The sequence below is a fragment of the Ailuropoda melanoleuca genome, chromosome 16 (assembly GCF_002007445.2).
Source record: "Ailuropoda melanoleuca isolate Jingjing chromosome 16, ASM200744v2, whole genome shotgun sequence".
NCBI lineage: Eukaryota > Metazoa > Chordata > Mammalia > Carnivora > Ursidae > Ailuropoda > Ailuropoda melanoleuca.
Window position 1 is genome coordinate 64,082,866 of NC_048233.1, and position 25,585 is coordinate 64,108,450.

General features: G+C 46.3%; 1 protein-coding gene across 1 annotated transcript in view; it reads left to right on the top strand.

Annotated features, from left to right (window-relative positions):
• Nucleotides 1–25,585, top strand: part of KIAA1549L (KIAA1549 like) — a 266,547-nt gene that overhangs the window by 157,297 nt on the left and 83,665 nt on the right. Inside the window, exons 7-11 of the mRNA XM_034645358.1 lie at nt 1,104–1,266; nt 2,821–2,880; nt 9,449–9,600; nt 14,654–14,825; nt 24,589–24,752. Of these exons, the coding sequence (XP_034501249.1) occupies nt 1,104–1,266; nt 2,821–2,880; nt 9,449–9,600; nt 14,654–14,825; nt 24,589–24,752 (711 nt within the window). The remainder of the gene's footprint in view (nt 1–1,103; nt 1,267–2,820; nt 2,881–9,448; nt 9,601–14,653; nt 14,826–24,588; nt 24,753–25,585) is intronic.

Below are 25,585 nucleotides of genomic sequence, written 5' to 3' on the forward strand. Positions count from 1 at the left end.
GTAAGTGTTGGGGCCTGATGGGGCGAGGGGAGGGAGCAGTTATGGGAAGCCAGAGCTGCCCTACAGGAGCCATGCTGTGGGGAGGGACACCAATTCCCGGACCTCACTCTCCTCCCACTGTCCCACAACTTCCCGAGCTCCTTTTAGCTGAAGCCGGAGGGAAAGGAGCCCACTGAGGTGGTCCACAAGGGTCTGCCTCGGGGGGTGCGGAACAAAACGAGGGTGGGTGGGTGGTGGGTGAATCTGGAAGGGGGAGGTATAGACGGCAGTACAGAGGCCCACACTGTCGCACCCAATCGAATGACTTCCTACTGCATCTGTTTTTCAAATCTCATCTGTGGGATATTTTTGTCCATACATTGACCCAGAAAACCGCATTTTCCAGTAACTAAAAAACTGAGACAAAATTCGAGAAGAAAACCACACCATCTCATAGTAATAGTTACATATTCTATATTGAATTTAATAGGTCACAGGAAATGTAATCACTCTCTAAAAAGGCTATTTTATATTTCTGAATTCCTTTTGGAATCAGGTTTAATCACCGTCTGTTCGCTAAGTATGGTGATCAGCCGTGTAGAAACTTAAAGATGCCCCCAGAATTTAACTCAGGCTTTCTCTGAGCAGTTAAGCCCTCTCAGATGTAACATTTCTATGCTCTATTTTGTATTTTCAGAACCATAAAAGTAACCTGAGGCTATTTAGGCCTTGGAAAAGATACGCACACCTGCTTAAAACCTGAACTCAGACCGCCTAGGTTCGAATTCTGGCTACATCACTTATTATCTGTGTGATCGTGAGCAAGTCTCTTGATCATTCTGGGCCTCAGTTTCCTCCTCTGTAAAACGGAGTCCTAACTGGAGACACCTCATAGGGCTGTGGTGAGGACTGAATGAGACCACATGCCCTTAGCACGGTGCCCGGCACGCAGCGAGCAATCCGTCAACAACGAGAGTTGTTATTCTTGTCTCTTTCTTGCTCTTTTTCACCTCCCTTTCATTTCTCCCCTCAACTTCTGCTTGAACTTCTCCCATGGCCTCCACAAAACAGACCCTCATCTGATGTGGCATGTCTCGTTCCCCTTTCCTCCTGTGTCGATTCAGATTGTGAGCACATCCAACGCCTCCCAGACAGTCACCCTGGTGTACGTGGTGGGCAATCGGAGCTCCTTCCTCAACGGCACGGTCGCCAGCAGCCTCCTCCGCCAGCTGTCGGCTGAGCTGGTCGGATTCTACCTCACCTACCCGCCGCTCACCATTGCCGAACGTGAGTATGTCCCCACCACGCGGGGGCGCTGCCTTTCCCCTGCTACCCCCGGGTCCTGTCCCCATTTAAGGAGCATCTATTGTTCGGGGCACAGACTAACCCTTTTATCATAAAATAACTGGAATTGGTGATAAATGGGGATTGAATTGATGACAAGTTTATTGCACACTGGAAGTAAGCACTCGCTTGGTGCCTTTACCCTTCAGGTATCTTACGTCATCGAATCCTCACAAAGCGCCCTGTAAGATAGTACCAGATGAGCCCCACCTCGCAAAGGAGAAAACCGAGGTTCCAAGAGGTTCACAAGATGCTCACTCTCACATAGCTAATGAGATATGGAACCTGGGGTTTGAACCCAAGCAGTCCGCTTTTGAACTCACAGTAACTGCCCCGTAGGGCGTCTGTCCTCATGGCAATCTGGGTTGCGATCGTTTCCCCCACTTGTGCCATCAGCAAATAGTCTTCGGCCCTGGCCCTGGCTGCAGATATCATAATGCAACTCATATGCAATCAGCAATGTGACTTCACTGGATCAAGTCCCCATAGTCAGTCCTGCCGCCTGTCTTCCTCTGATGCTTCAGTTACGTAATCCTCATTACCATGCAGCGGGCATAGCCTCCGAAGACAATGCAGCCTACATTTTGTACCCAAACACTTACTCGGTAGCCAAAGGAAGTCAAGATGGGTGCTGTTAAATTTAATTGTTAATACATTTCTCAAGGTCACTGGTCAAGCTTTCATTTAAACACATATTAGCAAGATTGCTTCTGTTTCCTTCTGTGGTTACATTTGATACTGTAAATAAATAAAATGATGTGTGTGGATGTACCTAGCACACAGTAGCCACTAAGAAATTTTTTTTTTGAATGTTTAATGGCAGGCTTTTGTGAATTTCCATGTAGTAAGGAAAGATGACTCTGGATTTTATGGAAAAGATGATCTCATGAAAGATGGCTTTCATTATGTCACATGGCAGCATGTGAAGAATTTATTTTCTTTCCTCTTGATACTCTGATAATAACAGCAACTAAGATTTATTGAGCACTTACTATGTGTCAGGTATTGCACTAAACCCTTCCTATGAATTAACTCTTATGGTCACCATACCTGCAAAAATATGGGACTGTTTGTCACAAACATTTGGCTAATAATACACTTAGTCCTCAACATTGGAAAAATCCATTCAAGAGATGATTTTTCCTAAAAACACTAGTGATGGTTAGGTAATTTTCACAAAGAAAGCTAGAGTTAAGACAGGTTCTAGCTGTGAGTCTTGATAATGAAGACATTCCACTTAGGAATCTTTTGATGGAAAAAAAATAGAACAGAAGTTCACAAACCCTAGAAAACTCTTCATCTGAAAGTTAGCCCTTTACTGAGTATTTCACTTTTCAGAACAGCAAGATAGTTTTGGCCTGCATGCCCTGGAGTTCCCCGAGAATGTTAAAGCTGAATTTAGCTGTTCGATATTTTGTCACCTGTGTCCATTTTCCTTAATAATATTTGCATATAAAACTTGTGAAAGTAACTTGGTGTGTTTCTTGTTTGTTTTAGCGCTGGAATACCCTAACCTTGATATATCAGAAACAACCAGAGACTATTGGGTAATTACAGGTAATCTCTTATTTTACTCCCTCTTTCCCCCTATCAGGTTGGTTTGTTTTTTTTACAACTGCATGTCAAAAGAAAGACCCCAAAACTAAAAAATAATTATAATTATAATAATTAAAACTGCATGCCATTCAGTGATAGGATCAGCATCTTTACCTTGGTCCTGCCTTATAAGTCAGGGAGTTACTTCCATAAGACCAGAAGTGGGTAAAGTAAGCTAAGAAAAGATAGCCCTGAAAGTGAATCTTAGATAACCATTCAAAACAGCAACCTGTAAAGTCCACTGGCCTCCTCTTTGCAAAATGTAGACCAATCAGAAGGTACGGCAATAACCTGTGGCTGTCTAGGGTATGTCCATGGGAATGGTTGTTTATTTAAAGATGATAGGCCTTTCTGCACTGCCCTACAAAACCCCAGTGAAAGGCAGAGGAATGCTGGGCGTGCACTTTTCTCTCTCCCCTGGCACACGCCCCACACCTACACTAATCCTGGTGGAGCCCAGGCGTGTCCTGACAGTGAGGGCGGATGGAAGTAGAAGGCTGTTTTGGTGACATTTTCTTTTTTTCTTTGACATTTCCCAGCTGAGCTTTATGAAACAGCAAAAAAGTTCTTGTTTGTGTTTTTCCAAAGCCAGACAGTTGCTCTGGAAATCATGCAGAAGCAAGGGTTGGGAGCAAAGAGAGAAGACAGATGTTTGTGGGGGAAGTGACCAGCCCAACTGTCCCGGGGGTGGGGGGGAGGGAAGGTATTAGGTTGGTAGGGCTGCCGTAATGAAGTCCCACAGACTTCTGGGGCTTCCGCAGCTAGTTTATTTTCTCACAAGCCTAGAGGCTGGGAGTCTGACATCAAAGTGTCAGCAGGGTTGGTTTCTTCTGGAGCCTCTCTCCTTGGCTCATAGATGGCCACCTTTCCTTTACGTCTTCCCTGTGTGCGTCTGTGTCCTAACCTCTTCTTATAAGGACACCCAGCATATTGGATTGGGGCCCACCCATATGACCTTATTTTGCCCTAATCACCTCTTTAAAGGCTTCATCTCCAAAAATAGTCCCATTCAGAGGTATGGGGGGGTCAGAACCCGAACATACAATTTTGGGGAGGACACAATTCAGCCCATAACAAAGAGGGAGGAAGATCTTACAAGTCATGGAAGATGTGCCTGGGCAGGCCTGTCAGAAACCTCCCTCCCTTCATCCCTGCCCCATCCCCTCCCTCACGTGCTGTCCCGAACATGCAATCGCTAGGCTAGGCTGCTGCCTAGAACCCTAACAAAGGAGCACACCCCCTGCTCAAGGAGGTCTGCTCAAGGCCTCTGTGAAATCGCAGAAAATTGAATTTCTTTCTCCCCCACGGAGCCATGGCTCTGTAGAGATTATTTTACCTGCCAAGAAAGCAAACTAAAGAAATGTGTTTTAAAAGGAAAAAAGGGGCACCTGGGTGGCTCAGTCAATTACGTGTCCGTCCAACTCTTGGTTTCGGCACAGGTCATGATCTCAGGGTTGTAGGATCAAGTCCTGCATCGGGCTCTGGCCTGGGCCTGGAGTCTGCTTGAGATTCTCTCTCCCCCGCTGTCTCTGTTCCCCCCCCCCCCACCAACTCTCCTGGTACTCTCTCTCTAAAAAAAAAAAAAAAGAAAGGAAGGAAGAAAAAAAAAAAAACCCAGAGTTTATGTCCAAGAGAGAGAGGCATTTTTGAGCCAGCAGGTTATACAACACTTCCAGCATCATGTTTCCTCCAGCAGGAATGCTGCTTTTTAACTTGCAGCCGTCTCTCCTTCGATTAACTGTGAGGTTTACATCTGCCCTTAAACACGGGCCGTCCTTGACAACCTCCCCATGTACGTGGGTCTCGCCCTGCCTCTGTTTTAGTGGCATAACCTTCACAAAATCATGCTGGGACGTCACCCTTTGCCCACCTGCCGAGGTAACCCTCATTTGCTTATGTTGTTGCTGTTACTGCTGTTGGTAATCAGAGTACACGGTGGCCCCTGACGCTGTGTTTGGGGCTAGCTGAGTCAGGTAGTACCAGTGGGAGGGGTGAGGACCAGTCTCAGCATGTCCCTCCTTCCTTCCCTTTGGATTAGGACCCACTTTCTACACTCCTGTGCAGCCACTACTGGCCTTTGGCCGTCATTTACAGAAGGGGTAGGAGAGCGGAAACTGAGATGAAGACAGCTTTGTTTATCTGGCTCAGAGGCACAGCTCCTTGAAACCGCTCTACTCTTCGCCCCCCGATGTCCAACTCGGGCACTCTGTCTTCTCCCCATGCCAACAGCTCAGCAATGGGGAGCACCTTTCCTTTCTATTGTTGGTATTATGAAACCCTGACATGTTTCCATCTGCTTTCCTGCTAAACTTACATTAAATATGTTCTGAGCACCTAGGCGGCTCAGGTGGGTAAGTACCTGACTCTTGGTTTTGGCTCAGGTCATGATCTCAAGGCCATGAGATCGAGCCCCACATCCAGCTCCATGTTCAGCATCAGTCTGCTTGGGATTCTCTGTCTCTCCCTCTGCCCCTTCTCTGCTCGTGCTCTTTCTCTTTCTCTCAAATAAATAAGTAAAATCTTCAAAAATATATGTCTTTGCACTCTTCTCCCCTTCCTGAGCGTGGGTCCTTCGCTGGTGGAAAAACAGTGGCTTAGTTAGGGTGCTTCCTGCAGTCCCCTCTGCTGTGCACGGGTCCCGTGGTCAGGGTTGTAGGGATGAGGCCGGATAGAGACGCTGACTTAATACTGCTGCCTCACAGAGGTCAGAGCTCATCTTAGGTTTATCCGCTTGTCTTTATTGCACCGCCAAGAGTCAGAGTATCCCAGACCCAGCAGTCTCAGGATTTCTTCCGGTCTCAGCCCAGCTGCTGCTAACCTAGTGTGTCCTTGAGCAGGTCACTCAGGCCCTCTGGGTGTCCTGCTGTCACCTGTGGAATGAGAAGGGAAGAGCTGAGCCTTCCGGTTCTTTCGGCTCTGAATGTATGGGATTCAACAACACATTAAACGGTTCAGCTTCAATATAGGAAGCTGAACCAGGCTGAGCTGATTGTTGGAATTTTAGAGCCCAGCACAGTTGTAAATAAAGAAGGACTAAGAGACCAGCGATGTAACAGCCACGGAATCTTCTGGAGAGCTCCTAGGAACATAGCCAGGGACTTGCCCGCCTCCTATAAGCTGAGTCAGTGCCAAGGGTGGGTGGCCAGGGCCTGGCTGATGTGCTCAAGGGCTCCTGTCTTCCTGGGCACCTGTGTCAGGGTCCAAGCTCCCCTCCTGCTTCAGGGTGGCTCTGAGAGATGCACGCCCCTTTCCAGTCCCTTCTAGGTGGGCAGAGAGGGCTGGGAGCCTGAGGCCTGCTGCACCTGTCCGGGGAAAGGAAAGGAGCCACGGGAGCCACCATCCTGGAACACAGTTATTTCTTCCTCTGGGAAAAATGTGGCTAACAAGAAGGGGCAAATTTGAGCAACAGCCACAGCTAGCATTTATGGGACCCTCTCAAGTGCCTGCAGCACTCTGCTCAAAGCATTTATTTTAAATAAAGTATCTGTTCTCCGTAATGACACAGTCAGGAGTAGATTATGATGCCTGTGTTTTCAGATGACGAACCGGGGTACAGAGGAACTAAGCGACTTGCCAAAAGTACTCACTAAGGGGGAGCCAGGATGCAAAGCCAGACCCCTGGCTCCAACCCCCAGTTCTTCTCCAGCTGCCTCCTAGGGGGGACGCATTCTCTTTGCAAACAGAGCGGTGAGGCATGTGGGAACTGTCCGGCTGTAGGTTCCATGTAACTCTGTGGGAGGTTCCCACGGCCTCCTGCACCTCCCTGAAGGCTGTGGTTTGGTTTGGTTTTTGAGTTCCCTCAATTTAAAAAATTGGGGTAAAATACATATAACATGCAATTTACTATTTTAACAATTTATCAGCATACAATTCAGTGGTATTAAGTACATTCACAGTGCTGTGTAGCTGTCACAACTCCCTATTTCTGAAACTTTTTCATCATGTGGGGGCTTTGACTGTCCCTTTCTTTGATGTCGGCCCTTGAGTCATCACTGGGATTCCTTTAGAGTAACCCATGATGATGCCCTTTGACTGTCCTGTGGCCCCACTCTTCTTCTTGCCTGGGAGTCAGGAAAGGCCAACTGAGAAGTCATCTTTCAAGGGGCGACTCATTTGGTGAAGCATCTAACTCTTGACCTCAGCTCAGGTCTTGATCTCAGGGTTGTGAGTTCAAGTCCTGTGTTGGGCTCCATGCTGGGCATGGAGCCGATTTTAAAAAGAAAAAAAGGAGAAGTGATCTTTCAGCAGTGGTTCTGTAATTTTACTAGAGGCACATCTTTGAAGCAGCAAGAACGTGCCTCTCCTCTTTGGGGCCAGGAGGTAGGCTGGCCCTTCCTCAGCCTGACAGCTGTGTCAAGGGGGATTCTGAGGGGCCTCTCCGGGACCTGCCACGGAGGAAGGGAGCAGTGCCGACGTGTCTTATCTTTGTTTGCAGGAATTCTGCTGACAGATGAGCTGGGAGTCCCTCACAAGGGCTCTAGGAAGGGAGCTGCTTTATGTCCTCCATGGGGATTATTTGGCAATTGTGGCTTCGAAGAAGCAATTTCGGAGGCTTAGCTGTGGGTTGTATCTTTCTCTTGATCAGTTTCAGCGTCGTCCTCTGTATCGCGCTGCCCTCCGTTGCTCGTTGTGGCCCTGTTCAGAATGCGCTCACAGTAACAACACGTGCTCTTTCTTTGGGCTATTCCCATATCCCTGTAGGTGGGTGGTGGTAATGGCTCTTGGCTGGGCTATGGTCAAACAAATTCTGTTGAATGAAAAATCTTGGGGCACCTGGGTGGCTCATTCGTTAAGTGTCTGTCTTCAGCTCAGGTCGTGATCCCAGGGTCCTGGGGTAGAGGTCCACATCAGGGTCCCTGCTCGGCGGGGAGTCTGCTTCTCCTTCTCCCTCTGCCTGCTGCTCCCCCTACTTGTGTTCTCTCTCTCTCTGTCAAATAAATAAATAACTTAAAAAATTTTAAAAAAAGAAAAATCCTGGGGCGCCTGGGTGGCTCAGTCCTTAAGCGTCTGCCTTCAGCTCAGGGCATGATCCCGGCGTTATGGGATCGAGCCCCACATCAGGCTCCTCCGCTGGGAGCCTGCGTCTTCCTCTCCCACTCCCCCTGCTTGTGTTCCCTCTCTCTCTGGCTGCCCCTCTGTCAAATAAATAAAAAGATCTTTAAAAAAAAAAAAAAAAAAGAAAAATCTTGTATTACCTCCATAGCCGATTGTAAGTTTTTGTCTCTTTAAAAAGAGGAGTTGTTTTGTTTTGTTTTGTTTTTAAGCATTTTTGTATTTCAGGGCTGACTGTGTTTAGCGGCAGTGTTTGCGTGTTTGGGGTGATGTGTGTTCCTCAAGGGATTTGGAGGAAGGACTGGGCTTTGGGGGCAGACAGCAAAAGGAAGTTGCTCCCCTAGTAAGTGACCTTTCAGTCCTAAGATAGCCGTGGTGTTCATGGCGGTCTCCTCCGTGCATGCACTAGCCATTGCCTGGAGGTCCATCATTAGTGCCTTACCTACCCAAATAGCCCAGGGTATAGAAGAAACACAGCTGTGGAGCAGGGGCTGGAAAGAGGAATTTCATTTACCTTCTATGCACCAGGCATTGTGCTAAGCTGCTTCGTATGTCTTGTCTCATTTCAACCTTATAGCCCATGAGGAATAGATTTGCTGTGATGTAGACTTTCTTTTTTTTTTTTTTTAAGTTTTTATTTGACAGAGATAGAGACAGCCAGCGAGAGAGGGAACACAAGCAGGGGGAGTGGGAGAGGAAGAAGCAGGCTCATAGCAGAGGAGCCCGATGCAGGGCTCGACCCCACAACCCCGGGATCACGCCCTGAGCCGAAGGCAGACGCCCAACCGCTGTGCCACCCAGGCACCCCCAGCCCACTCTTTCTATTACACTGTCCGTCTCGTATAGGGGAGTACCTGAGAGGCTGTGGGCCACTTTAGAGGTGGGTCCCAAAAGGACCCCATAGAGGAGGGAGAGATGAGGACACTGAACAGGACACTGGCTTGTCTAGGCGTTAGGAGCTGAGTTGCAGGAGGCAGCTCCAATTCCTTAGCAAAGCTGCTGAGAGGGGAAAATGCACTAAGGGTAGCCCTGAGCCAGGCCTTCCGAGTGGGAACCAGCGAAGGATCCAATGAGTCATACCTGCAGCTATGCTGTATTCCCACATGGTCTCTAACAACACAGAACATCTTAAATAAGGTTGGGATTAAATACAACAGCATTAGGCATGTCACAGCTTCTGGAGGAGAGCCTAGGTTTGGGAGTTACATAAGCATGGGTTCGAACCCTGACAGTGCCAGTTACTAGCTGCATGACCTTGGGCAAGTCACATAACCTTTCAGCATCTATAACATGAGGACAGTGATTCCTACCCCCTGGGGCTATTGTGAGGGTGAAATGAGGTAAGGACTGCCAAGCCCTAACATGAGATAGGGCCCACGGCCCTTTGTGCCTGGTGCAGGGCTGGGAGGGGCGTTGTGTTCTCTGAGTCAGCAGGGAGTCTGTCCTCTGAGCAGAGCCCTGCCTTCTGCCTCCACAGTGCTACAGGGCGTCGACAATTCGTTGGTGGGCCTGCACAACCAGAGCTTCGCCCGGGTCATGGAGCAGCGCCTGGCCCAGCTCTTCATGATGTCCCAGCAACAAGGCCGGCGGTTTAAACGGGCCACCACCCTGGGAAGCTACACCGTGCAGGTGGGTGTGTGCCGAGGCACTGGGGTCTTCTAATAAATGTGCCGAATGTCATGAAATTAAGGAAACTGTGCTCTGTGCAGAGGAGCATTTCATCAACACGGCTCTTAGGCTTTGGGGGTTCATGGTCAACGACCATCAAAATCATGGAGGAGGGTAAGAGTGAGCTACTCCCCTTCCTGTCTCCCTCCTAGACTGTAAAGTTTCAGAACAAATTCTGTACACGTGCACATATTTATTAAACAAAAGTTATTAGTAAGCAAGCACAGACTGACTACTCCCAACCTGTTCTGGAGACTGGATGGAGTCCCAGAGCTCGGGGACTTCGGGCCTCTTGCCACCACTACTGTGGATGGCAGACGCACCGATCAATTTTCCAGGGGCAGGATTCTGTGATCCTTAATTAGTCAGTTTCAACAGACAGAGTCTTCCACGTTCATAATGGACAGGGGACCACACAGGGACTTAGGCGAGGGAGCTGTAGCAGACATTACTGGTGCACTGTCCAAATCCCTTCCCATTTCTATCGAATGCCAGTGGAGTTCCAACAGCCACTGCTGTATCTTTATTGAAGGGCTGCTTTTGAGATGCCAGAACCCACTTGGTCCATGCCGTGGCTGGCTGGAAGTAGCTGGCTGGAAGTGCCTGGGAATTCATGAGCGATGGGGGTGTGAACATGACAGCCCTCTTGCTCCCTGGCTAGGGGAATTCCGCAATGTATGTGTTCAGTAATTGCCAGAGCTTTCCCGTAGAGGTAAGCTTTAGCTACCCACTGTGGTAACTAGATTAATAAAGTACCTCTCGCTAATTCCCTTCCACCCCCGGATCACCTCCCGGCAGTCAGTTCCTTGCACCTCCCAGAAAATCTCCAAGTGCTCGTCTCAGAGTCTGCTTCAAAGGGAGCCCGACGGACGCCATGGCCAGCCCAAGGTAGAGGCTCCAAGGTTCTTTAGATCCTTCATTCAGTTCAAGCCAGAGTGGGAGCATCTCCAGCATATTCTAGCCGACCCACATACCTTGAATACCACTAATTTCACTGAAACTGAGAACGGCTGGCTAATGTTTGTTATGCTAATTAACAAAGCTCTGTGGAGCTAGGTATCAAAGTACAGAAGCAGGGCTGGTGGCTGCCTCCAAAGTGTGGGCTTCCTAATTGGAATCTAGCAGACTGCCCCTGGGGTGTGAACCCGTGATCCAATTGCCACATGGAGGGTGTAACTTAACCCAAACACACATGTCTGATATCACCGTGTCTAAGAGGAAGCGTTTTAAAAGAAATTACAGACATTACTCCAGTCTGTCTGCAGATCCTGTCCCCAGGCAATTTTGAAAGTACAAACAACCAGTTTTCTGGAACAGCCTTCCCTGCCTGAGTCAAGCATCATGCCCCTGAGGGAGACTCACGGTCCTCCATTCACAGTTGGTGAATTTGGCCCCTTGTCCTGTTAGGTGTTGCTTTGTGGTCTGTGACAGCCTGGGACCAGGTAAAGCCAGGGTTAAGTTCTCATGCCAGGTTATGATTTACCCTCTGTGGGGTCCATGTGAGCCCTATAATTCACGCGTCTCCAAATAACAGAAAGGAAATGGTTGGGACTCAGACAGTGAAATGGGATTTGCCTCAGCTGAAGGGGGAGAAACAACGACCCTATAATCCTGGAGTTATTTGTAAACCTAAGAAACCTAACACATTCTACATGTTGAAACAAAGAGCCCAGCGAGGTAGTCTTTCCTCATTTCTTCCGAGTACTCGATGTGCTTGGCCCATAGCTGCCTGGAAAGTCTGAGTGAAGTAAGTAGGGATTTATTTCTGCAAATCCCTAGTTTATAGAAGCTGTAGGTCACCTTCTCACATCACCCTTGGAGAAATCTTGGTAAGAAGAATTTGCTATGAAATTGAAATTGAGTGAAGTTATTAAATATTTGAATGCCCATTCGCCTTCCACCTCATTGTGCCAACACTGTCCTTACCTCCTCTCCCAGGAGGGACAGGAATGACATGCCCGAATTTCCCGAGTAAAATTCGCTCTACATAGCTTACATCATCCTTCCACCCAGAGGCCTTTTTTCTGGGCTCAGATAGTTTTAAAAGATGAGCCACTTTCATGAGTATGGAAATGTGTATGTCTAGAATGTAACGATATTTCTCTAGTGAACACATCGGAAAAACCGAGTCTGAAGAAGAAATACATATGACCAGTAAACATTTTTTTAAATGTTTAACTCCATTTGCCATCAACGTAATGCAAATTTTAACCACCACAAGTTATCATTTTCACTTACCAAAGATTTATAATGGTGCTCTCCAGTGTTGGTGAGGATACAGTGAAAAGGGCACATTCAAACACAGTAAATGGGTATGACCTCTGTGGAGGGGAGGTGAGTAATTTAGACAAGAACCCCCTCGATAGTCACAAATTTACTCTTGGAAATTCATTTTGAGGACATAGAGGTGAACACAAAGAGAGTGGAACAGTGTTTCTCAGAGAGTGTCCAGAAAAATGGTCCTAGAAGGTGCCCTGGGGCAAAGGGGCTCTGTGGCCACATCATTTTGGGCAAGGCTTCATCCTGTAGCCCCTTCTTGAAGATTCCCAAGGCCTATTGGCATACCAAGGACTCTAGAAAGATCTGAAGTAAAGAAATTCCTTAATTTTGTTCAGCACACTGGTCCGTAAATTTAAGGGCCAATAAGAATCTTATTTTTAGTAATACCTATATTTCTCCAACATTTGATTATGAACATTTTTAAACTCACGCAAAAGTGAAAAAATTATGTAGCAAACACCAATAAACTCACCATCTAGGTTCTATAATTAACGGTGTACTGTGTTACTATTTTATATTCGGTAACATATTCATTTCCATACCATAGATCAGTCTGGACTGCTCTAGAACTTCATATACATAAGTATATTCTCTTTTGTATAAAGCTTTTTTGACTCAGTGTAATGTTTTTTTAGGTTCATCATGTTGTGTTATTCGGGAGTTTATTCCTTTTTATTGCTGAATAATGTTCCCTTGTATGAATATGCTAGTTTGCTTACCCATTTTTCTGTTGAGAGAACCCCAGACCTTTTCCAGTTTTCAGCTATTATAAACAAAGCTGCTATGCACATTCTTCTTCAAGCCTTTCTATGGCCATATATTTTCATTTCTCTTGAGTGTGTAGGAATGGAATTGCTGGTTCCTAGAGTTGGTGTATGTTAGCTCCGTGAGAAACTGCTAGACCTTTTCCCAAAGTTTACCATTTTACCTGCCACCAACCAGATGTAGAGTTCCAATTACTCCTCACATTCATCAACACTTGGTATTGTTGGCCCTTATTTCAGTCATTCTGCTGGGTGATAGTGGTGTCCTGTGGTTTTACTTTTAATTTCCCCATTGAGCATTTTGTCCTATATAGATACCTTCCTTTCTGAAGTGTCTGGTCAGATTTTTTTAAACCCATTTTTTATTGAGTTGTAGTAATATCTGTTTGTAATTGTTATGTATAGCAGACATACACAGGACGATAAAGTCATGTAGACTTCAAAGAACACTAATAAAAGGAAGCCACGACCCAAAGCACAAGAAAATTCCCCTAACCTTATCCCAGAAGCCTCTTATGTGTCTTCTCAGATTATACATACTCCTTCCTTTCTATCAGAGTTGAGTGTACTTCTGAATTTTGTTTTAATTCATGCCTGGATTTCCCATGTATATTTTACCATCCACGTGTATATCCCTAAACACTACACCATTTGGTTTTGCCTGTGTTTGAATTTTATATTCTGTGATTTGTTTCTTTTGCTTATTATCAGGCTTTTGTATTCACCCGTGTTGATACAAACGGCCATAGTTTATTTATACTAATCTATAATATTTCATTTTGCAACCATACCATAACTTATTAATCCATTCCACTGTTCGTAACTTTTGAATTTTCAGGGTTTTTTGCTATTGTGACCAATATTGCTATGAACATTTCTGTAGTATCTTTTAATATCCTCTGAAGCTCGTAGTCTGTAATATACACTTTGGAAAATACGATACTATAATGTGGATCAGTTGTTAATTAGAGTAGTGAAAACTTGATAACAAACTAACCATTCAAAAATGAAGTGTTAGTTGAGTTTATGAGGCATGCATATGGTAGAGCATTATGTCGATATAAAAATTTATGTTTTATGTATTTATAGTGATGATCAATTAGCTACAATACTGAAAAATGAGTAACAATTCAAGTGCTTGACGCAAAGTGATTTGCTAAATAAGTTTATGAGGTGTGCATTGGAATGCTGTGTAGAAGTAAACATTTATGCTTTTGTTACATTTAAGGTCATTTAAGGATGCAAGTAAAAATAGCAATGTGTGATTCTATGTAGAGAATATGATAACTAATTCTGTAAAATAATAAATGAAAAGTTTGTGTGGAAAAAACATAGAGGCAAATGCTCCAAAATAATATAATTAGCTTGGGGTGAAGGGATTACAAATTATTTTTATTTCATTTCCTGATGCTTTTCTGTGCTTTCAAATTTTCTGTAGTCAATGTGTATCACTTGTACAGGGAGAAAAAGCAACAAAGGTTATTTTAGAAAAAGAACTTTGAGTCTCCACGTCCTGCCTTTATCAGAGATCTTTTGAATTACAGACATATAAGTTCTTTTTTTTTCCCCTCTCTGGCAATTGCAGGAGTTTGAAATTAGAAATCTTGTTTGAGAATAACCTAACATGCCCTGAATTAATGTGCAGGCCTATTTCCAAATGAGGCCAGAGTTCTCTGGAGGCTGGAAGACATCACCATTTCAGCGTTTTCTTCTCCAGTCTCAAGCTGTTCTTTCCAGATGTTCGTTTTTTCAAAACCTTTTTCTCCTCCCTGTCTCCCCCTCCAGCGATAGCAGGGCTTCCTGAGATGCTGGTGATAGGGAGGTACACAAAGGTTGATGTCTAAAGTATACGTTGTGGGTCCTATTAGCCACGGAATGCTCCGGCAAGCGGGAGAGAGCCTGCAGTCGCCCAGGTGATTGCAGGGCTGGTGCAGGATGCCCTGTAAACATGGCCTCTCTTTTTCTGAAAGATGGTAAAGATGCAGCGGGTGCCGGGACCCAAGGACCCAGCGGAGCTGACTTACTACACCCTGTACAACGGGAAGCCTTTGCTGGGGACTGCAGCAGCCAAGATCCTGAGCACCATTGACTCCCAAAGGATGGCCTTGACCCTGCATCATGTTGTCCTCCTGCAAGCTGACCGTAAGGGGATAGTCTTTCCATTCATTATTTTTAATGCCATTAAATGTTTCCTGCAAATTAAAGTGATGCCCCAAACTCACGTTAATGGACCCAGAGCTAAACGTATTTGTGTTCTAGAAGGTTCTTAAATCAGTCAGCTATTTTCTGTGTTGTTTGAAGCTATAGGGTTGGGGTAAGGGATATGTTTTGGATGTCAGGATGATGATAACAATATTGCTTTGCCCCAAGTCCTTCCCACTCTTATCTCCTCAGTATAGTCTAGTGAAAAGCTAGAAAAACCACTATGGCTGAGATGATATTGTCTGCTGGGGAATTAAAGATAATTTGATTCAAGAAGCATTTACGGAGTCCTGCATGAACTGTGCTCGGTGCTGGCGGACATACAGAAACGGGCAAGACCTGGTCACTGTCTTTAAGGAGCGGAGAAGGAGTTAATGCAGATATAAAGAAGCAGACTGCGGGAAAGCGGAGTGAGGAGGCAGAGCGATCCAGGGCTCAGGGGAGGGACAGTCTGCTCTGAAGGGTCACCCAGAAAGAATGAACAGAGAAAGGGTAGGAAAAACAACAGTTACCTTCTGTGCGGCAGGCCCTATGCTTGCTGCCTTACATCACTTTCCTCACTTCCTCCTCTCACTGGGGCAACTTTCTGCAGCTCCAAATTCCAGATGTGGAAACACAGGCTCAGGAAAGTGAACTCACTGGCTCAACATCAGAGAACTGGTACTTGGGTCACCAGGATATGAATTGGCATCTATCTGACCTCAAATGTGTGTTTTCAACTGTGTTACATGCTAAGATTTCAGCAGGAGGAGAAGAAGGGTGTGTATTCCAGAAAGAGGGAACAACATGAGCAAAGGAAGGGAGGTGAGAAGTGCCAGGCATACTCGAAAAACAAGGGCTCCGAGTTGCCTGAAGAGCAGAAACGTGAGGAAGAGCTGATGAGCTCAGAAAGGTGTATTGCTTGAGAGACTGGGGTCTTGGGTGGCGGGAGAAGGAGATCGTGCATAATATGATGGGCTGTGGGGAGCTACTGAGGATTTCTGTGCGGGGGAGTAGTGTCATTAGAACCACCCAATATTTAGGGAGGTTAACCTGTCAGCAGTGTCCAGGATGAGAGGAACAGGACTAGTGAGGAGGCTCTGTGGTGACCCAGGTGTTGGGGACCCAAACAAAGCCTATAAAGAAAGCGAGGTGGGGGGCGGTGATGGCCGTGAGAAACCATGTGGTAGACATTTTAGATCTGGCAGCCTGCTGAGCATCCGGGCCTGGGAGGTCATCATCCCTCATTGATTTCCTGGCTGGTGTCCACACTCCTTAAGGATTTGACTCTTGGCTCATGGTTTTCCTCTCATGCACATCTCTTGCCTTCATCCGGGTTGAGATTGGCTTCCATGCTGATGCAGAGTCACTTCTTGGCCGGCACGTCCTCACAGACACACTTTTGCCTAGAAATGACGGCCGCCCTGTGCAATCTCGGCTTTGAAATGACTTTTTTAACCCAGAGTCTCTTCTGTGCCTCTTTCTCCTTCCCCACTGTGGGCTCTGTCCCCGTGTCTGGTCAGGTCAGCTACTTGCTCCATCGGTTTTGCTGCATCCTCTTTATGTGAGTTCCCCACAGTTCCATCCTCAGCTCTTTCTCCCTCTCCATCTAGAGAATGAATTGTAAGGGACAGGAGTGCAAACCATGGCAGGTGCCCAGGAGAGAGGCGAAGGTGTTAGAGGTAGAGACCAAGGAAGTGGATGGATTTGGGATCTTCAGGTAACAGAACTGATGGGGCAAGATAATGGCTTCTGTGTGTGGTAAGCAGAGGTAAGGGTCAGAGGAATCAAGCCTAACTCCTACATGTTTGCTTGAATGCTGCTTGTGTTGTCATTTGTTGAGAGGCAGGAGAGAAAGGAGTTTATTGGAGCTGGAGCAAGAGAGGGGAGATGGAATTGAGAGTTTGGTTTGGACACATTAGGGTTGAGATGTCTATCAGACATCCACACAGAGCTCAGGAGCTAGAACCCTGGAGTCATCAACACAGGTGATGGACAGAGCTAAGGGAGCAGGCGAGATGAACCAGGTTAGCCATGACTATAGCTGGAGAATCCACAGGAGGAAAGAGCTAGAGCCAGCAAAGGGCGCAAGAAGGAGCAGCCGGGGAGATTGGAGGAAGCCCAGGAGGGAGGAGGGTTCAGAAATAAGCAAAGAAAGGAATGACCTGGAAGGAAATGAGCTATGGTGTCAACTTCTATTCTTGAGAAGCAACATGCTATAAGGACAGAGGTTAACTGGAAATGGTAAAATTAGCGATGGTTGGTGACCTTGGCAAGGAGGGGTTTCCGGGAAGAGGTGGTGGAAACGCCTGGCTAGAGTGGATTGAGGAGAGGACAGGGGTGGGGAAGTAGTGACAGCATAGAGGAGAAGATTGGGTGCACTTGCTGGAGAGAAACATGGGAGATATTGGGGTATGGTTGAATATTAATGTGTTACTGTAATAGGGAGAAATAGACAGTGAAGAAGAGAGACAAGAACTGTCTTGGAGTGAAGTCCTTAAGGGGATGAAGTGGCTCATGTGAAAATGGTCAGACTCCGTAAGGAGCAGCAACAGCCCATCCTTTGCACTGGGAGGGAAAGCAAAGACCTGGGGTGTGGGTGCTGGTCAGGGGTCTTTGGTCATGGACACCCGAGGACATTTTCTGTGATTTTGTCTGCTCTCTTGGGACAGAATGAGGCGAGGTTGGCAGCTGAGGCTGACGTTGTGTGGGGGGGAGTTTGAGCAAGGGTGCAACAGTGCACACTGACAATCTGCAAACTGATGAGACAAATACCGTAAGGTTGGCAGGGCTTCTGTCCTCCTCAGGCTTCACTGCCATGTCCAAACCATTTCTTCTACTCTCTCAAAATCCCAGAGCTTCTGAAGCTGCCTCCCCCTTGCTGCAGTCCCCTCTAGACCCCCAGATCTATCCCCCCATAAGTCACTGGAGATGTAAACCCAGTTCATTGTCTCTTCCTCTCCATCATTTCCCCTGTTCCCAATCCATCTTCGATGCTGAGTGATTAATCAGTCCTGGGACCTCCTCACTTCCAGGCCTTGTGGCACTTTGGGAAGGGGTAGGAAAGGGGAGCTGGCTTTACTTAGAGCAAGAACTGAATGGAGCGTCAGGAGGAGAGATTGAGGCTGTGGGGACTTCGCCGATGGTGGTTGATGGGGAACAGTGGAAAGTTGGAGAGCATGGGGCAGGAGAGAAAGATCACATGAGACAGGACATGCATAGAGCATTTTGGAATGAGAGTCTGGATCATCTGGGGATGACACAGAGGCTTGACTCCACCTGCCTGCAAAGCTGCCGTCCCTCCATCACTCCTTGTTGCCTTCATGGCCACTTGGTCCTCTGCGTTCCCTTCTGTAATAACTCACACGTGTTTCCTTCTCTCCATTTTATCGTTTTCTCTTCTTGGACTTCGTGGGTCCTTCCCAAATGACTCAACCTCAGTCGCTCTGCCATTCATGTACTGTCCATACTGTTACTGGGGTCATTGTAAAACATGATTCTGATCTCACATCTACTCCATTCAAAAAATATTTGGTGGCTCTCCATTGTCCACAGAATAAAATCTGAACTTCTTAAAGTAGGCCTTCCAAGCCCTTCAGCACAGGTGCTTAAAAAAGTTCAGGTCCCTTCACAACCTGGTCCCATACCGCCTGTTGCAGCCACACAGCCCCTTTTTCTCTCCTTCCTCCCTTGTGCTTCAGCCACACAGGAGGATCCATTCTTCATGTCCCTCGGTCCTCTGAAGCCATCCCTGACCCCATCTCCCTTAGTTCCATACACTTCCACTGCCCTTACGACATGCACAGATGAGTTGTTTTCACTCTCTGTCCCTCGTGAGCTCTCTGAAAGTGGGTACCACATCTCATTCACCTTTGACTGTCCAGCCCCAGCTACTGCCTGGCTCCATTCTTGTGAGGGCGAAGGGCTGACCTTTGCTAATGTCTCTGCCAGGCCCTGTGTGAGGCACGTGGTTGGAAGACACCACAGCAGAGCAGTTGAGAGGAGAGCCTTTGCAATAGGACAGACCTGGATTTATGCCTCTGCTCTTCCACTTTCTGGCTATGGAGCTCTGGGACAATAAATAAATAAATAAATAAATAAATAACCCTCTCTGACCTTCATTTTCCTCACCTGCAAAATGGGACTATAAAGAACACTGAGCTTAGAGAGCTACTTGGAGGATGAAGCAAGATAATTATTGCATGTGAAGGGCTTAGTACACTCCTGGGGGACCTGCTGAGGGCTTAATAAGTGGTCACTGAATGTCCCATGGATCCATATGGTAGAAGGGCTAAAGGAGAGAGGGAATGAAGAAGGAAAGGTGACTTAAAATTTAGGAACCCATATAATTCAGAGACTAGTGTGCTAGTAATGAAAATAGGAAGGGGGTTGGAGAGGAGAAGCATTTTTTAGAAGGGAGAAGGTAATTTATTCAGTTTCAGCCATGTTGAGTTTAAGGTGATGAGATATTAAGAGCCGCTGTTCAGATATCAAAGGGCAGTGTTGGGATATTAAGGGGGTGTTGTGGGATATCTAGGTGGTGCTGTTGGGACATTGAGGGGGTGCTTTTGGGATATCAAGGATGTGTTACAGTATATTGAGTGGGTGCTTTTGAGATATCGGGGGTGTGCTGTTAGGACATCGAGGGGATGCTGTTGGCATACTGAGGTCTGAGTTTAGGAAAGTTGTGGGAATTCAAGCCTAGATCTGAGGAGAGAGGTTAAATTAAACACTATGGGTTTTGAAAATGTTGTAGATACAGGTTAGAAATAAATTCCCAGAGAAAATTCGAGTGTCTGGGGATGGTATAGAGCTGGAGGACAAACCCTGGGAAACGTCTCCATACTCAGGATCAGATGAGGAGGAAGCTAAGACCAATGAATAAGAAGAGGGGCAGAGATGTTTTAAATCTCCTTTTCTCTTAATAGTTTTGAAATCAACCAGCAATGTGAACCTGAGGTCAGCACCTTAAATGGAGAATGGTGTTGAACGAACACTTTGTCTCTCTGACAGGAGAGTGTTAAAGTTCTGTGCGTTCTAGTGTCTTCTAAATCACTAGGGCCAGGGAATAATGCCCTGCATGCGGTGCCCTATGATGGAGCATGCAATGTTCCCTCACCCCCCCCATCACCTCTGAGTAATGGGCAGCAGTGACCGCTACGCAAGCGGCCATGTTTCTGACGGAGGTTTTCAGCTGCTCCATTTGTGGAATCTGGAGTAAGGGGCCCTTCACAGCAGTGATCCACCTGCTGGAGTAGGGAAGATTCTCGCCACACTGAGTCGGACCAGCACAGGGACTGGTTTACCTTACCTGGCCATCAGACTTTATTGCAAAAAATGTCACTTTAAAAAGGGGATAGACTGATCCTTTGGCAAAGGGGATTTTGTTCATTCAGTCTTTCGACAAACATTTTTCAAAATTTTGAGAACCTGTTATGTGCTGGCACTCTCCTGGCACTGGAGATAGAGCAGTGAAGGAAGCAGACAAAACCCCTGCCCCCGGAGCTGCCATTCCTGAGTGGGCAGATCAAATAAGCAAAATAAATAAGATGTTAGCTGCTCATAAGCGCCATGGGAAAAAATGAAGCGGGGAAGGTCAGGGGGTGTCAAGGAGATAAGAGTCATGATTTTCAATGGTTGAGGGGATAAGAAGACGATCCATGAGTGACTACCTGAGGCTACCAAAGGACAAGGCAGAGGGGGAGGATTTGAGGCCCAGCGAGGATGTTGCTGATGGAGGAGAATAATAGCCATGAGGTCAGGGCGCAGGGGAGCGACCACAATCACTAATGCCCCAAGGGCCACACCCCGGTGGAATGACAGCCATGGGAGTGTTTGGGCAGGAGAGTGACATGGACTAAGTGCTCATGAGGGGCTGGGCCCCCCCAGACCCTCCCTGCGTGGGCACACACACCCTCCGTGGGCACACACACCCTCCGTTCCAACTTAGAACTGACAAACTGTGTATTTCAGAGAGATGACTTTTCATAAAACCCTCTATCCTCCCTGGGGCTCAGTTTCCTCATCTGCAAATCGAGGACTAGAATAGCACCTGAGCAAAGAACCTATCACAGTGCCTCACACACAGCAGAAGCTCAGAACATATTGTCCCCCTTTCTTATCCTTTCTCTACCCACGTTCTTGCAAATTAAATAGCCGTTCATGCCTCTTCACTTCTGTACATGACTTTGCAGTTTTGGATCCCTGTGCCAATGAATGCATTGGTTTTGAATGATTTCAGTTGACCTAACTTTACTATCTCTTTGACCGTTAAATGAATTTACTAGTGTACATAAGATAAATGTATTCTCTTTCCATTTAAATAGAGGTGAAAGGATTTTACATACTGCACCAAGAAGGAACATAGACACAAAAATGATAAGGCCAATTAAAAGCAAGACTCAGGTAAATATTAACTCTTGCTAATGAAATATATATTTAGGGTATCATATTCTGATACACTATACATTTTTCTTCATCAGGATAGAATAGCATAGCCAAAAGAGGCATATTGTTATTTTTCATGGAAATCCCAAGCTTTAAAAAATGTTAATGGCAGCAAACTCACTTGTAAATACCAAATTACTAAAAGCAGTAGCAATTAAATGTTTGATGTCAACAGAAGCACATTATCTAATGAGCTGTTTTCAGAAGTTAATAATGTGATTAATCACCTATTGATAAAAACTATGGAAAAGAAGTTTTTTTATACTCAAAAACTCCAGATCCAAGTGCTGCTGGATGAGAGGCAGATCTTGGCTAATGAGGTACCAGTCGAAGTTGGAGAGGGTGGTTGAAGTCAGAAAGACCAGCTGACTATGTGTCACTTACCAGTGGGGTCTCTAAAGTATTCCAGAGTCTTGTCCTCAGCTTTGTGGGTCTAGAACCCCTCAGAGTTCAGCAGGATCAGAGGACCAACCTATAAGTCTGCTAAGCAGACTTATGAATGACTGGTATATAAACCAGATTGGTAGTGTATTCATTTAAAATACAGACTAGAACTACCAAAGAGGTAGGACTTCTCCTTTAACTGGCCCTTATTCTTTGCCATATGAAAACCTATATGGGGAGCCAAATTGCAACAGGGGTAATGGTAGTTCATTTATATATTCCTTCAATTTTTAATTGAGCACCTACTATGTGCAAGGCCCTGTTCTAGGCCCTGGGATTGTAGCAGTGAACAAGAGACCAAAAAACTCCCTGTCTCTCTTAGAGTGTACATTTTAATGGAGAGTCAGAGACAGGTCATGAGCAAATACATATGTTTCTGTTAGACAGTAATGCATGCTTGAGAACCTTACCGTTCCACATGTGGCCTGGGGCCTGCTGCATGGGCAGCACCTGGGAGCTTGTTAGAAACTCAGAATCTCAAGCCTCGCCCCAATTCACAGAATCAGAATTGTACATTTGAACAAGATTAAGTAGGATGCAGGGGATGGAAAATGCCAGGGGCAGGGATCGCTATCTGATAGACAGTAGATGTAGTGACACTTGTCTAGAGCCCTGGAAGAAGTGAGGGAGGGAGGGAGCCAAGGATGTCTAGGTGAAAAGCACTCTAGGTGGAAGAATAAGCTGGTGCAAAGGTCCTGAGACAGGAGCATGTCCAGCACATTTGAGGAACAATAGGAGGCTGGTAGGCTGGAGCAAAGTGAGTTAAGGGAAGAGTAGTGGGCTGTAAGGCCAGAGAAGTAACCAGGGTGGTTGGAAAAGCAGATCACTTAGGGTCTTCTAGAAATTATAAGGACTCTGGCCCTAGTAAGGGGAGGGGAGTGGGAGCCTCTGGAAGGTTCTGAGCAGAGGAATATTGTGATCTGGGTTTCTAAAGGATCCCTCCACTGCTGTGTTGCAAATAGACTCTAGAGGACAGGAGACAAGGTGGAAGCCCATTGCAGTAATTCAGTGAGAGATGTTGGTAGCTTAGACTACAGTGGGAGCAGCAATAGGAAGAAGTGAACAGATGGTGGATTTATTTAGAAGGTGGAGATGACAAGGTTTTTTGATGCATAGGATGTTGGGGGAGAATAAAAGGGAAGGGTCAACATTGATGGCAAAGGTATTGACCAGAGCAACTGAAAGGAAAGAATTGCAGTTTATTGGGTTGGAGACTATCACAAGAAGAACGGGTTTGGGGGAGAAATTGAGAGTTGGGTTCTAGACATAATAAATTTGAGATATCTCTTAAGTGTCCAATTAGAGATTGAGCTATCAGTTAGATGTAGGAATCTAGAGTTCAGGGTAGTTGTCCTGATTGGGGATCTATCCCTGAACATCATCACCATAGGTGGCATTTAAAGCCATGAGTCTCTGAGATCATCTAGGGTGTAGGAGAGCAGAGAACTTGAGTGGGATTAGGGGACAGTATCAGCAAGTTGAAACAGCCAGTTGCAGCCATCTTGTTCACCAGGATAGACCTGTCCCAGCTGGATTTCCCACATCTGCCAGTTGGGGCACATTCCTATGTCATGGACAAGTTCTTTCCTGCCCTTTGGCTCTCTTTTCTAGATTTCCTGTAGACCCACTCCCTTCCAAAGCTCTTTCTTTATCTAGATGATTGTTTTGGTTACTGTTTTCTTTACTCCAGTTCTAAGAACATATTGGTCTTTTTGACTGGATCAAAGTATCGTCCAAGCTTCCCCGCCAGTGATCATGGGGGAGACTCATCCACCACATGCCAAGGACTTGTTCACATTTTCCTAACCTACCTGACAAATATGTTGAAAGAACCGTACAGTGAACACCCGTATTCCCACCACCTAGATTCCACAATTAGCATTTTACTGTTCTTTCACTATCACATATTTATCTATCTGTCCTTTCATTCAGTCATTAATCCATCTTATTTTTTCTTGATGCATTTCAGAGTAGGTTGCAAACATCAGCAGACTTCAACCCTAAACACTTGAGCATGCATAGCATTGCCTAGAATTCAACCCTTGTTTATGATGTTTAGGTAAAATTCACATAGAGTAAAATGTACAGATCTGAAGTGTATCGTTCGATGAGTTTTGACAGATGTATACACCTGCGTAACCCTAACCCCGACCCTGATATAGAGCATGGCCATCACCCTGGTGCCCTTTGCAGGTCAATTAATTCCAACCCCACCTCCAAAGAGGCACCTCCTGTTCTAATAACACTTTCTTCCGGCTGACAATAGCTTTGGTTACTCTTTACTTTGGCTTAGAGAGCAACCTGATCCTTGTGATTAGACCAAGGCATTTCCAAGCTTCCCCAGCCAACTCTTGGTGGGGGTACGTCCATCTACTCAGCTATGTTTATTTACTGCTCACTCAGAGGTGGCTTCCCTACAGTATTTAGAGACATCTCTCTGTGGCCTTTGCCTCCTGCCTCCAGTCCAAACTATGACCCTCTGATGTCTTCTCTCTTCTCTTTGGATTCATGGACATCCCTGTAGGGAAAATTGATACAATCCGTCTTCCTCTCTCTCAATAATAGTGAAGGCTAGTATTTTGTGGAGCATCTACTAGGGACCACACCGGCCCTCCTCATGTACCTCATCTCTCTGACCCCTCACTAAGTGATAGCCCCATTCTACAGAGGAGGAAACAGAGGCTCCAAGTAACTTGGAGTAACTTGGCCAAGGCAGGAGACTTTCTGGTCCCAAACCCTGTTCACCATCTCATGACTTGGGGCCAGGGGTGTGGGGGCTACTCTCCCCCTCCCAGTGCCCCTCGTCACATGCTTCCCTCTGCTTTTCCCACAGCCGTGGTGAAGAACCCACCCAACAACCTGTGGATCATCGCCGCGGTGCTGGCGCCCATCGCCGTGGTCACGGTCATCATCATCATCATCACTGCTGTGCTCTGCCGGAAGAACAAGAACGACTTCAAGCCAGACACCATGATGAGCCTGCCTCAGAGAGCAAAGGTGCGTGACGGGCTGACGAGGGGCTCTGCCTGCCTTTTTTCTCTTGGCTTTTGAGGCCATTGCAAAAATACCTTCAGAGACATTCTAGCAAGCCATCATTTTGAAGGAGACCCTTTATTTATTTGAATCTTTAAAAAATTGTGCTAAATTATAGATAACATAAAATTTACCATCTTAACCCTTTTCAAGTGTATAATTCAGTGTTAAGTATATTCACATCGTTGTACACCTTTCATATTTATAACCAGGACACGATAGCGAATGCTTATCTAATGCTCTCTCTTTGCCACAGTGCTTCTGATGGCTTTACAGAAGGCAACTCAATCCTCCCAGCAATGCTTTAAGGAAGGGCCATTATTTTGCAGGTGAGGAAACTGAGGCACAGAAAATTAGGAGCTAGATAGACCTGAAAGGGGCCTTGGAGGTCATCTAATCTGACACCCTCCTTTTATAGAGAGGTGACTTAAGATGACACAGTAAGTAGCAGCGTTAATGGTAGAACCAGGTCTTTTGGCTCCTAATGCAGGGCTCTTTGGGGAACATTAGACTCTCAAAATGTTCCTTCCTCCATTGGCTAGAGTGGCTTATCACCAAATGCCGCCATGATGGGCAAGCTGCAGAGCCTTGGCCCAGTGGTCATCAAACACCAGTTCAGTGGCTCCACTGAAGCCTGGCTGGGAGCTCGTCCACCCTGCACTGCCTCCACACCTCTGGTGACAGGGAGGGGAGTGGATTCGGGAAATTCTGAAGGTTGCTTTTCCAGTCACATAGCTCCCTTCATGATACTCCCCTAAGGAAATATAATAATCTCTAACACCTGATGTTTAAATAAC